At 41.4% G+C, this 13403-nt stretch overlaps 1 protein-coding gene across 1 annotated transcript in view; it reads left to right on the forward strand.

The window, feature by feature from the left end:
• The window catches only part of SLC4A10 (solute carrier family 4 member 10), a 146999-nt gene that overhangs the window by 79925 nt on the left and 53671 nt on the right, over positions 1-13403 (forward strand). Inside the window, exons 6-8 of the mRNA XM_084804563.1 lie at positions 2113-2301; positions 6694-6782; positions 9559-9657. Of these exons, the coding sequence (XP_084660689.1) occupies positions 2113-2301; positions 6694-6782; positions 9559-9657 (377 nt within the window). The remainder of the gene's footprint in view (positions 1-2112; positions 2302-6693; positions 6783-9558; positions 9658-13403) is intronic.

The following is a 13403-nucleotide window of genomic DNA, read 5'->3' on the forward strand; positions in this document are numbered from 1 at the left end:
CTTTTATGCTGTATTACAAAGCAAGCACATTTGAAGAGGAGCTGCTTTAAGCTGCTTCCTCTATATCTCCTGTACACATCTGATGGAAGCTTGGGTCTGAGAAGCAAGTCTGGACCAAACAGTTGCAAAGCAGCCGAAGAGGGTTCTATTTGAAATGGAGGATGGGAAGAGTGCTTAATTCTTCCCCTGATTTTTCCTTGAAATCCCACCCACCCCAGCCATTTTTCTCTGTGACAGAAGAAAAACACAGTGGGAATCACAACAGCTGGGGGAGGGGAGTGGTGGTTGGGAAAAGGTTTAAGTACCCACTTCTGACCCACCTCAGCTCTGCTTCAGATTGTGCCCTTTCCCATCTGCTTTGCAGCTGTTTTGAGATAAAAGTTCTGAGATCTGTGAATCCCCTGAATTTGTAATTCCATCTTCAGAACAATCAAGAACACCCTTGTGACTATTAATCAGTGTGTCAAGTTTGGATAGCAAGTGAGTGACTATGAAGACCGCCTCCCCGGAAATTAGCGCATCCAAACCTGAGCAGTTTCCTGAACCATTTTTTATATTATTATTTGGGCATAATTTTGCTGACAGAGCTTATATGTTGTTTTCAACTCATGTTAATATGTACATGTTGCTTGTTAAATAGAAGCACACATCAAGTCCTAGAAATAAGTGTGTGTGTGTGTGTGTGTGAGAGAGAGAGAGAGAGAGAGAGAGAGGGGAGAGGAGAGAGGAGAGGAGAGGAGATGAGAGGAGAGAAAATAAATGCATATATTTGTACAATACAGGTCATACTATAGCCCTATGCAAGCCTACTGTTTGTGTGTAGGGCTAATGTGGGGAGGGGATGTGGGCATGTATGTAAGTCTTACTGCCAAGGTCCCCATGTACCCGGCTTCTGTTTAGATTGTTGTGCATTGAATGCAGTGGTCTGAAAAGGGCTCTGTAAGCGTGTTTGGCTGGACACACTTACAGAGATTCGGCTATTGGGCGGTATAGAAATGAAATGAATGAATGAATTAATAAATTAATAAATAAAGCTCTGTAGCCCAATCGCAGGAGCTCTGCAAGTGCATTCAGCTGAACGTGCTTCCGGAACCGCACAGGTTAATGTGCAAAGGTCTAAACGGAAGCCAGGGGCTCAGGGACATTAAGGGCGCTGCTTACATACATACCCCATGTCCCTCTTACTGCATTAGCCCTACATGCGAGGCTTATGAGAAAGTCAACTTTACTTGTTTTAGAAGAAAATAAGAATAATGGACTTGGGAGTTAACTGTGTGTCTGCATATAGCCACACATGTAAAGCGTATTGATAACACATGGGCCTAAATTAGTAATTAACTTGAAACATTCTGATCCCATTTTGGAAATAATCAAGTGATTCCCAGAATGTTTCCATTTTCACCAAATGCAGTGCGTCATTTGGCCATGCCTCCCGCTGTGTAGATACAATCCTGCATTAAAAACATGTGAGCTGCTCCCGAGGCTGCGGCCCTTCCGGATAAAAACTTAACATGACAGTTAAGTTTAATATTTTTGTTGGTTAATTTATATTCCATTTGGCTGTGACATTTCCAGCCCTGGAGTTAGTTGTTAGGTAATAATTGACATGTATGTAACAGTTGGCATTTCATAGCCAATAACCTAATTCAGCTTTTCCCAATCTGAAGCCCTCCAGATGCATTGGATTACATCTCCCATATTCCTCCATCCAGTTCTGCTGTCTGTGGATTATAGGAGATGTAGTCCCAACACAGCTAGAGGGCTCCAAGTTAGGGAAAGTTGTCCTAATTCATCAGATGCATAAATATCTGGATGCTCTCTATGGAAGCTCAAGCGACAATAACCTTTCCTTTCCCTGCACTCTTTATTCAGCAAGGTGTGACTTCACCATTTGTCTCCATAGTATCTGCATGGTGGCTGAAATAGAATAATGTAAATTTGTATCACAGGAGTCTCACTTGCCAAATGAAATTATCAATGGACCATATATTTTGTTGAATTTTTGAACTGGGCATTCATCCAGTGTTGGCCGATTCTTGCTCTTATCACTGCTTGGCTTGTCATGATCCAAATTCCTTATATAATGAGTTCTTTAATGTTCTGTCTTTTCAGACATGATTCTTGATCAGCAAGTAGGCTCAGGACAGCTCAGTGAAGACGTTCGTCACAGAGTACATGAGGCTTTGCTCAAACAGCACCACCACCAGAACCAGAAGAAGCTGAGCAATAGGATCCCAATAGTCAGGTCTTTTGCTGATATTGGCAAGAAACAGTCTGAACCTCATTCCATGGACAAAAATGGTAAAGTGTCATTCACGTTCCTTTAGTAATGATTACTGGCAGCTTTGACAAAATATTTGCAAATATAACATAGGTGACTGTATTCCATACCTTTGAACCTGAAATTGATTGGCATCCCAGGCTTAGACTTCTGCACCTTCCAGTGCCATTGGCATCACATTGCTGCAACACCTGCATAACATTATCTTACATCACATCACATTAGACAGCATTCATCCCTATATGTTTTCCCTTGTCTTGCTGAGGTCATAGGGAGAACAGCCTGTCCTCCCTTCACTTTGGGAAGTTACTGCTATGGGATGCGGAAACGGGGCTTTCTTGGCAGTGGCCCTGAAATTATGGAATAGGGCAGGGGTAGGCAACCTGGTGCCTTTCAGATGTTTTGGACTACAACTTCCATAATCCCTGATCATTGGCCATTAGGGAACGCACAGCCCTCCTGTTTTGCTAGGTATTTAGGGATGTGCTCTAGGCTATTTGGCTTTTCCATTTTTATTAGTTGTTTTTACTGGCGGTTTGGGGTACATATTTGATTTTATTGATCGGTTGTGAATAAATTTTACAGTGCCTTTATTGATTTAAATTGTAAGCCATTTTGTATTTGAGATAAAGTGGAGAATACGTTGATAAAGAAGGTAAAAGTAAATCTTTTGTGATGTTATGCTAGTGTAGCTGCTGTTAGAGCATTTCCTAAGCAATTAAGAGCTGGCACAGCACAGCAAATCTTTGGGGCTGAGATGGGAAAGGATGACATTTTCAGATTGGCACAAGCCTAATTATAGCGATTTTATAAGTAAATAGGAATGTTGCTGTGTCATAAATTAATACAAAACCCTTAGTGAAGCTGAAATCAATGGGCATACTCTAGGTAAGCTGTTTGAGGATTGCATCTTAAGGGTGCAATACTATGCATGTTTAGTCAGAAAAAAAGTCCTGCGACTCCCAGCATGCTCCAGCCAGCTATGCTGTCTAGGGGATGCTGGGAGTTGTAGGACTTTTTCTGCCTAAACTTGAATAGGGTCGTACCCTAAATATCTTAAGGTGTGCTCTGCAGGCTTCTTAAAGCTGATGTAGCTGTACCTAAAACTCCTTCCATCAGTGACAATGGTGAGTATGAGAAAATCAAACCTAGTGCATTCCTCTTCTGTGTTCTGTCAACATACAACAAGCCTTGTTAGCACCATAAAGTATGCGAGTTGGATTTAATGCAGTTGCAAATTGTCATGCAAGTCAACATATTAATACTTTGATGTTCCCTATTATTACTGGGTAACAGCAAATACTTCCAGTGTCACTACCAATGTTTACTGTGTGGTTCCCAGGATATTCTTTGGGAATGCACTGAGAAATCAACCAGATGGAGATCTTGCAAGTTGTGGATGGGAGTGTCTTGCTAGGGCAGCACCATGGGCTGTTCAGACAGCAAAATCCAGGAATGTGTTTTATTTAGCCTACTTAGAACACTTTCCAGCAATATAAAGCAATCAGCACAGCCTCTTAGATTACATCAAAGATAGAAGCAAATGGGGCACTTCTGTGATGAGTCTCCTTGAAGGTGAAAAGATTCTTGAAATGTTCAACTCTGATCTTAAAGCCCTATCACTGTACCTTGCTTAAGTAATTATTACCAGTTAATTCATAGAATAGTAGGGTTGGAAGGGGCCTACAAGGCCATCAAGTCCAACCCCCAATTGACTGACTTAAGCCTCTTTCACACTGAGGTGCTAAACTTATGTCTGGAGACTATACTGCTTCAATCTGCAGGTAGTTGGCTGACATGATTGGGTGCTCCTTCGTATAAAAATTATCTGCATGTAGAAAATTAGACAATCAGGTAGAAGCATTCTAGCCTAGCCTTCTCTGTGACAGGAAATCATGTGAGCCACTATCTTCAGTCTGAAGTGGTACAACTCAGATACAAATTTACAGCCTCTGTGACAGCTTGCTCATTAGTTTTATCCCATCTTCAGAAGTAATCGATGAAATGAATCTATGCTTGATTTAGAATGTTCTCTTGAATAGGAGTATTAATAATGATCTTAGACTATTCCTAAAGTAGTCTAAAATCATTACTAATGTTGCCCTTCAAGGCCATGAAACACTCTCACAACAATGGCAGAGCCAATATTATAGCTTCTATGCACCACTAATATGCAGCACATAGCACACGTTTCGAGAGAAGGACTGCATCCCCTTTTTTTTAGTCTTCTCAGTTTTGAGGATACAAACTTCTCTTGTTCACCCTTCATTTATTTTATTTATTTGGTTCAGGAATACTTAGCAGTCTGCTTTTTCCTTCCAGGGATACAGTGGGATTCCCATTGATTATAAATCAGTCACCATGACAAATGGTGGACTTGCAGCCTGATCTGTGAAGTGCTGCGCTAGACTATATACCACTGAAATAAATGGGATATGCGCTAGCACACCAGCTTTAATGGGGCTTAAAACTTACCAGAGTTCATCCCCAGACACTTGTGTTCAATAACACTTCCTGGCTGAGAAATCTTGGAAATAATAACATGCCTTTGTGCATGTGCAGAGTGTCACCTGGTAGCTATGACTTATTCCCATGCATTTAGAATTAAGGACTAGGCCTTTCTGGGCACATTGTATGGCCTGAGCTCCAGCAGGTAGCTTCTTAGAATTTATGTACTGAGTTTGATGCTCATAGTCACGTACTACCTAGGCAAAGTTTTATTCTTTGCAGCTTAAGATTCTTATTCTGCATTCCTTGCACAGTTAAGGCTATTTCTGACTGCAGAATCTTTGCAGCTTCTGTTCAAACTGGGGCATAGTTTCTCTCCATGCTCAGTGCAATGAACCTTCTCCAGTGGTCCCCCCCTCCCTTTGGCTCTACATTCTTCCTTTTCAATTTTACTACTTTTGCTCATGAAACATATTATCACTGCACAGTGTTGAAACAAAGGCCACAAACTTCTTGATCATTTTCACCTCATAGCAAACCTTTCCTTCTCCCTCTGTTCTTGTGCCCATGAGTAACTGTATGTTATCTAAAATCTGCTGTTGTGCCAGTCATCTTCATATTTCTTTGTTTTGCTCTGTCTTTGTTGTATCTGTCTCTAACAGGCTCATCTCATCTCTGTACCTCCCTCACCTCCTAACCTTTGGGTTCTCTAAGCTCCTTCAAGCTCCAGAGGTAGTGTACTACAAACCTATCTTGCATGAGCTTTAGGCAAATTCAAATGTTCATTCATGCCTTTGCATCAGTTTTTTCACGCATGCCATTTTTCATTGTTAACCTAGTCAGTCACCTGATCTTCAAGGTCTCTAACAAAATCTGCCAGAATTGTATTAATGGCTATTCAAACATAGTTGGGCTTTTTTCCGCACACTCTCTCACACACATATTGTGAAATAAAGTCTTAACACATTTCTGTTCTCTCTCTGTGTGCGTGTGTGTGTGTGTGTGTGTGTGTACTTTTTTCATTAAAATAAAAATGTAAGACTGGTTCAGACCATAAGTCCACCTAACATAATACTCTTCAAATTTGTATCAATTTTATGTCATTTTAACTATCATGGCTTCCTCCAAAGATTCCTGGGAATTATGATTTAGTGACTGCACTAGGTTATAAATCCCTACACCTGCCCACACAGAACTACAGTTCCCTGCATTCCATAGGGTGAAGGAATGACTACTAAACAACTAAAGACTGCAATCCTGAACACACTTACTAAGGAGTAAGCTCCATTGAACACTTAGACCTGGTTCACACATAATACTAAGCCATGGCTTATTTAACACAAGGGTGGGCAACTTTGGGGGGTCTGAGATATGCCTTCATGCCAGTACTACAGCACCACTAAGGCATTTAGGATACAGGGAGGGAGTGGGACAAGGAGGAGGGAAACAACCCAGGGATTGAAAAATAAACCATGGTTTGTTTGATTGTCTGCCAGACAAACCCTGGGTAAGGCAACAAATCATGGGTTAAATAAACCATGGGTTAATGTTACATGCAAATCAGGTTTTACTTTTCCATGTCAACATGTATAGGATTGCACTGTAAGTTTTTAATGTAGCTATGCATTCTGACAGTGGCCAACTAGGTGCCCTGGAAAGCAGATTTATTGCAACATCAGTTAGCCAATTTTCAGGTTATTCATGATGGTGGCTTAATAAACACAAGTTGAATTATGAAGCCATAAAACAATGGCTTCAACAAACCTGTATAATGTCGTATACACAGCTCTGTTCAAGTTGCATTTTCAGCACATGGTATGATATTATTATTATTATTTTGCTTTTTATTCCACTTTTATAGAATATGAAGCACATGTGCTAAACACTTCTTCCACGGATTGTTTTTATTACAATAATACAGATGATAATTGTTAGTATTCTGTAATAACCATTTTTTCCAGCAGGTCAGATTGTTTCCCCACAGTCTGCACCAGCCAGCATTGAAACCAAAAATGATGTGAGCAGGGAAAACAGCACTGTTGACTTTAGCAAGGTAAGACTTTACTACCCATAACATGACTCTTTGGATGGTAAGAACGTAGCTTTGTTTTGTGGTATAAAGCATGTCTCATTTCAGTGTTATGAGTCATTACTGGTCACTGTCTCATACTACATGTATTTTACTTACAATAAAGGTGGGAGGTGTTGATTTTTTTTTTAAAGTAAACTATTTTTTCTTTAAAAAGCTGATTCATTTCATTCCATACTGCTGTGAAGACATCATAAGACTTTAGAAGAGATTGTAGAAATGTTCTTTGTCCAAGTTGAAAGATCTTTAGGGGCCAGTGCCCTGAGAAAAATCTGTGACATAGGAGTCATTCCCATCTCTGAAAATGGAACATGGGAAAAATGAATGAATGTGTCTAGGTCAGAGAGCCACTCAGGCATCTTTCCACCGCATCATCCAGATGTATTCACTTTCCCCATGTAGAGCTTCAGCCATGAGCTAAAGATCCAGGCAGTACCACTTAGCACTGGAATCCTGCAAGCCCTTTGGATAAGGGCCCTGCAACTAGCCTTAGTGCACTGGACTTCCCCTTTCTTATTAGTCCAGTGGCCATTGAAGGGCCACAGCTCAGTGGTATAAATCAGGGATGGGTAGAAAGTAGATCTCCAGATGTTTTGAATCAACTACCAGCATTTCTGACCATTGGCCATGCTGGCAGGGGCTTCTGGGAATTGAAGACCAAAACATCTGGAGATCTACCTTCTTCCCACCCCTGGTATAAAGCACATGCTTTGCATACAAGAGGCCCCAGGTTCAATTCCTGGCTTCTCCAGGGACAGCTGGGAAAGAGTTCTGTGTGGAATCTAGGAGAGCCATTGCCAGTCAGCACATGTAATACTGAGCTAAGTGGACCAATGGTCCTATGTTCCTGACTCTCAAAGGTGGCTTCTGCCAGTTCTTTCCTGGGACCCATCCTTATCCTAAGTCAGGTTAGTACTAGTGTTGTGCCAAAATTTTTGATTCTTCCATTTTTGGCATTTCGTGTGTGTAGGGGTGAAAATTCAGGCGAAAGAGGCCGGGAGAGTTGAGAGTTTTGGAGAATTTTCTTCTTGGGGAGAGGGGCAGGGTTTCCACATACCTTTTTAAGTGTAGGCAATTCTTGAGGGGTATTCTTTCTACTTTTTATTTTTTAAAAACACCCCCTGCACTTGCAGGAGCCCAGGACTCTTTTCCAGCCCGGCAGTTCTTTCTGATCCCCCAGGAGACCATGTGACCTCTCCCTCTCCAGTAGGTATTCAGGAAGAACTCCTGACTTGAGAAAAGTTCTGGGCTCCTGCAAGTGCTGAGGGTGTTTTTAAAAAAATAAAAAGTAGAAAGAAGACCCCTGAAGAATACCTGACACTTAAAAAAGGTATGTGGAAACCCTGTCCCCCCCCCCAAGGAGAAAATTCTCCCCCTCCCTGTGAACGAGGCAGAAAAAACAGTGTCTCTTTCACAGGGAAAGAAGGAGTTCCCCCAGATAGGGGCATGATTCTGCACAGCACTAGCTAGGACTAGTTAGGAGAGAAAAAAAGGTGGGCTCCAGCATGATGGGACTTCTTTCCTCAAACGTATAGACAGCCACAATCCCAGGCTTTCCCTAGTAATCCATAATTCATTCTTCATGACAGGCGTGTTGAACCTCAGGCCCGTGTGCCAAATCTGGCCTGCCTGGAGTCTCAATTTGGGCCTCTGGGGTTCCTCAGATGGCTCTGCCCCCTTTCCCCTGCCCACCAATTGTTTGGAGGGGTTGCCAGCTTTTGTGCATTTTTTCTCCCATTTGAAAGGGTTGAGATGCTTCTCCTAAAAGTTACTGGCAGTGAGAGCTTGAAGCTACACTGTGCTGGGATTTTTGGCTCTGCCCAGTTTGCCTTCTGCCTCTCCCACCACTGCGATGTGGCCCCCAAGGGCTTCTCTGAAATGGAATTTGGCCCCTGGGCTAAAAGTGGTCCAACACCCCTGGTTTAAATGCTGAGCATTCATATTGCCCTAAAATCAATTTCTGCTCCAGAAGTTTTGTCATAGCTAAACACTAGTTCCCATGCTGCATTTTCAGAGCCAGGAGTAGCTTGTGGAGGCATTCCTGTGTTGTTAAATTGTAAGATGGGAAGGAGTCCTCTGATTATTTATCATTCAAATTTACTATAGTCCTAAACTCTGATTTTTACTCTCTGGGGCAGTCCCATTGCCTTTGGTGTGATGGCTCAGGAGTAAATGGATTTTGAATTGCATTTGTTTTTTTCTGAAAGGCATAGGCCAACAATCTGATTTCTTTATCATGCTTAACCGCAAACTAATTGACTACAAAATTACATTACAAATAGATTTTAACTGTGTACTAAATCATAGCTTTTATGTCATGCCATTATATTTCATTGCAAAGCATGCATAATAGCATGGCTGATGAAAGGATGGCAGGAAAAAGGCAGAGGTCTCGCATTTTGACTTATTAGGAATATCCACATCTTTGGAGTGAAAATTGTCCAAAGGGTGCTGTATTGCTAAAGTACGTTTGCATTAGATGTAGATTTGACAGCAACATCAGCAGCAGTTGACCTCAGCTGAACCCAGTTGAGTCAAATGAGGACTGAGCAGGATATCTTTAACCAAGATTCTCTTCTAAGGGAAGTGATGAAAGCAGTGCTTTGGATCTGTTGTTGAATGTGACATCCACTGAGCATAACCAAGCCAGAACTAGTTATGTGCTTGCTCCATCTGGTGCCAGACAGAATATGAGAAGCAGCATTTTGTACCAGCTGAAGTCTGTTAATTGTGCGTGCAGGGACTAGGAGACCAACAAAAAGGGCATAACAGTAGTCTATTTGGGATGAAACAAAGACATGAAAAAGGACACCTGCATCAGGAAGAGAGAGAGAGAGAGGTGAGGACCTACTCTGGCTATCTTTCTACAGTGATTGCGAGCAGGGTCGATTTTTAAATGTTAGTAGCAGTTCAAAGCCATGTTATGTCAGTGCAGTAGGCAAAAGCTTTACATGTTTTAGAACAGCCTTTCCCATCCTGGTGCCCTCCAGATGTGTTGGACTACAAGTCCCATTGGCCCTGGTGGCTGGGGTGATGGGAGCTCTCATCCAACATATATGGAGGGCACCATGTTGAGAAAAGCTGCTCTGGATGAATGTGCATAAATGTTACATCCCCCCCCCCCCCCCCGCCAGCCAGCCCCACAAACCTTCACCTACACTGGAGACTTTTGCCACACACTTCAAGCACAACAATAAAAGGGGGGAGGGAATGAAAATATAACATTAAAAAAAAAACAAACAAGCAAGGTTTTAAACTCCCCAATTATAACCTTTCTTAATACTATAGCTCAGTTCTGTACAGCAGGTCCTTATGAGGTCATTGGGCTTTATTCCCAGGTAAGTGGATTTGGACAGCTGCCTAAAACCCAAAAATTAAAAGCTAATTCAAAAAGTAACATCTCACAATGCCTCTGAAAGAATAGAGCTATTTAGGCTTTGGGGAACCGCCATCATACATATTGGCAGCGGAACAGACTTGTGGTGTGTGTGTATGTGTGGCTTCTCTTTCTCCTCAAGGATGATGCTAATACCCTGTCAAAATCTTAGCGTACATTTGCATCATCACTGCGCACGTATGCACTACAAGATGGAGGAAAGGGTGGGAAAGGCCCTTTCTTTAAAGCATAACCCTCAGGAGCCAATGTGGTGCCATGGCATTGGAGAGACCTGGATTCAATTACCCACTCAGCCCTGAAGCTCACGTTGGGTCAGTCTCTCGCTCAGCCTAACCTACCTCACAGGGTTGTAGTGACAAAATGGGGCTGGGAGGGTGGAAAACATGTATACATCAGCCTTGTGTTCCTTGGAGGAAAGTTGGAATATTATAAAAAATAAATACATTCTTACCAACAGCTAAAAACTAGTTGCCTCCTGCAAAATTAAGCAAAGACTGATTCATAACTTTGTAAGACAGTGACCAGGTTTGGACAACATGCTGCAGATACCAGGTTGCATATCCAACCCCCGCTCAGGGGTTATCATGTTGTGTGAACCTGGTGAGCATTGTTTAACCCTTGCATAACCTGCTCGCTGGGTTTGCACAACACGACAACCCCTGAGCTGGGTTAAATAACCCACGGTGGGCTTTCACGTTGTGCGAACAGCCCCACTGTGTGGATGGTCACCTGCTGTTCTGCGGCTGTTATAGTTAGCAGAGCAGTTCTGGTGGCTGCAGCAACCAAACCTCAGCTGGCAGAGAGTATGAGGCTTCATTTACTGTAAGCTTTTCCTCACTGGAATATCATACATTCCCACTTGGGCTTCCTCATCCTTCCCATGTATTTATTCTTGAAAGGCCATCCGATGTCATGAGACCTAATGGCCACTGTGAATTCATTACGTTGGATGGAACGCTCTCTCCCAGTGCACATAATACTTCATAACTTCCAGTAAATCTGCATAGATTATTTATTTATTTATTTATTTATTTCATTTCTATACCGCCCAATAGCCGAAGCTCTCTGGGCGGTTCACAAAAATTAAATCCAAACAACACACAATAAAACAATTTAAAATATACAGAACATTAAAACCACAATATAACAATACAACCACAATAAAACTTAGCAGCAGTGCAAATTTTAGATTACTAAAATTTGGGGGGAAATACTGATGTGGTAATTAGGGGTGGATTGTCAAGGGTTTGTTTCATTTTCTCGCGAGTTATTTCTGGATTTGGTGGAGGACGTATTGCAGATTCCCTTTTTGGGTACGATTGTATTTCATATCAAAAGCCACTAGCAGGCGTAGTAGCCAAGGGCATTAAAAATTAGCATAAAAGGCCTTCACTGGCCACATGGACCCGCAATTCCTTCCCATGCTGTCTCCCCACTTTCTTCTTCTGTTGGTCAATATCTCACACAGCACCAAGTTACTGTCCCCACAGAAGCCATGAGAGTACAATCAACAATGATTCTACCTACTTTTAACAGTGTAAATCCTTTCATAATGCATTGTGCTTTTGGTTTACTTGGACTGAGAACTGGATTGGCCATTTTTTGATCAGTGAAAATTGGGGGGAAGGGAACAACACAATTTGCACATGCTCCACAAAAAAGCACTGACATGGCTTCCTTTTTACCACATTGTATGAGGCCTCAATTACAGTCTTTCAATCAAGAGTCACTCTAAATCCTTTCCAAACATGTACATATGCTTTCCTCCATCTGTGGTGTACCCCTTCCTCAAAAGTACTGTTCTGTTTCAAGTGATCAGTGATAATTCCTTGGTATTGGATCAATATGTAAACTTAAATTCTTTTCCCATAAGGAATATGTAAATGAGATGGCAAGACAGTAAAAAGGGGCTTTGTTTGGGCTTAATTTTTGGAGATGTTAAAGTTTTTGAGAGAGATTTCATGACACAGACAACTCCATTATGCATAAATTCTGTCTATGTGCCAGAGCCATTTGCAAGAAAAACAACTTTGTAAACACTATTGAAGTCATTGCACACTGCTACTGACAGATGGCTCTGAGATAGACATTAAAATGGTCACTTTAACAGTTTATATTGGATTTGGTCACTGTTTTTGTGTTTAGCTTGGTAATAGGAAAGCAAATGGGGGGAAGATACTGCAATTTGAAATTCTCAGAATATGAAGCTGTGATATCAATTTGAACATGTTTTGTGAATCACTGTATTTTCCTCTTCATAACATTTAGAAAGGTATTATGGGAAGAATGCAAATAAAATATGTTTATGAACACCAGACAAGTTAACTGTTGCCATTGTGAAATAAATGACACAAATCAAAGAGAAAAATATAAAAGCCTTTAAATAATTTTACCTGTTGTACTGCAGTGTTTACTTTAGAGTCTAGAGTCAAATTCTTTTGAGGGCCTGGAATTTGAATGGTGGTAGTTTATTGCCATGCAGTATGGCAATAAACTAGGGTTTTTTTAGCTTTTATTAGACACATTTTTTTTAACAGAAAAGTCAAGTCTGATTTGAGTTCTGTTACAAAAAGCAAGCGAAGGAGAGATGGCTATTCAAGACTTTAGGTTAACTAGAGAATGATCTTTGCAAGCCATATACAGACTGGACATATCTAGTGACTAGTTAACAGGTCTGCACCCTTGTACATGTTCCATTAGGGCTTTAAGTATGCCTTTCATTAACAGGTCTTTTGGTTGTAGAACACTGTTTTCACAACAGTGGACTATTACAATATCAAGCTAGTACTTGGACCACAGCTTTGACTGTAAAAAGAAGAGAGTTAGGACAAAATAGAACCATGGCTATAATATGGTTACTTCCTTACCTTTGCATTTGCCAGAGATCCATGCTAGCATAGAAATTCTTAGCCTTTGGTAAATCTTCCCTTCGTTTATTTGTCTCAGTAGAAAAGTTAGGGCTTCTTCAGCTGCCATTTTTGATCTCCTGGGTGCCAGGAATTTGAAAGCTGATGATTGTGAATTGCTCTGCAGTATGGCTGCTCTTTTTTGTTCTTGTTCTCCCTGTTTTCTCAGAATGCTAATGCAGCCACTCTCAATCCCCTCCCACATAGTTACAAAATTGCTTTCCTAGTTACTGTTCTGGGATCAAGAGGTTCCTGAGTTCTTCCATTTCTCAGTGTGATTAC

This window comes from Heloderma suspectum, chromosome 1 (genome assembly GCF_057233095.1).
Source record: "Heloderma suspectum isolate Gila_16-S chromosome 1, 16-S_ref, whole genome shotgun sequence".
NCBI classification, from domain to species: domain Eukaryota; kingdom Metazoa; phylum Chordata; class Lepidosauria; order Squamata; family Helodermatidae; genus Heloderma; species Heloderma suspectum.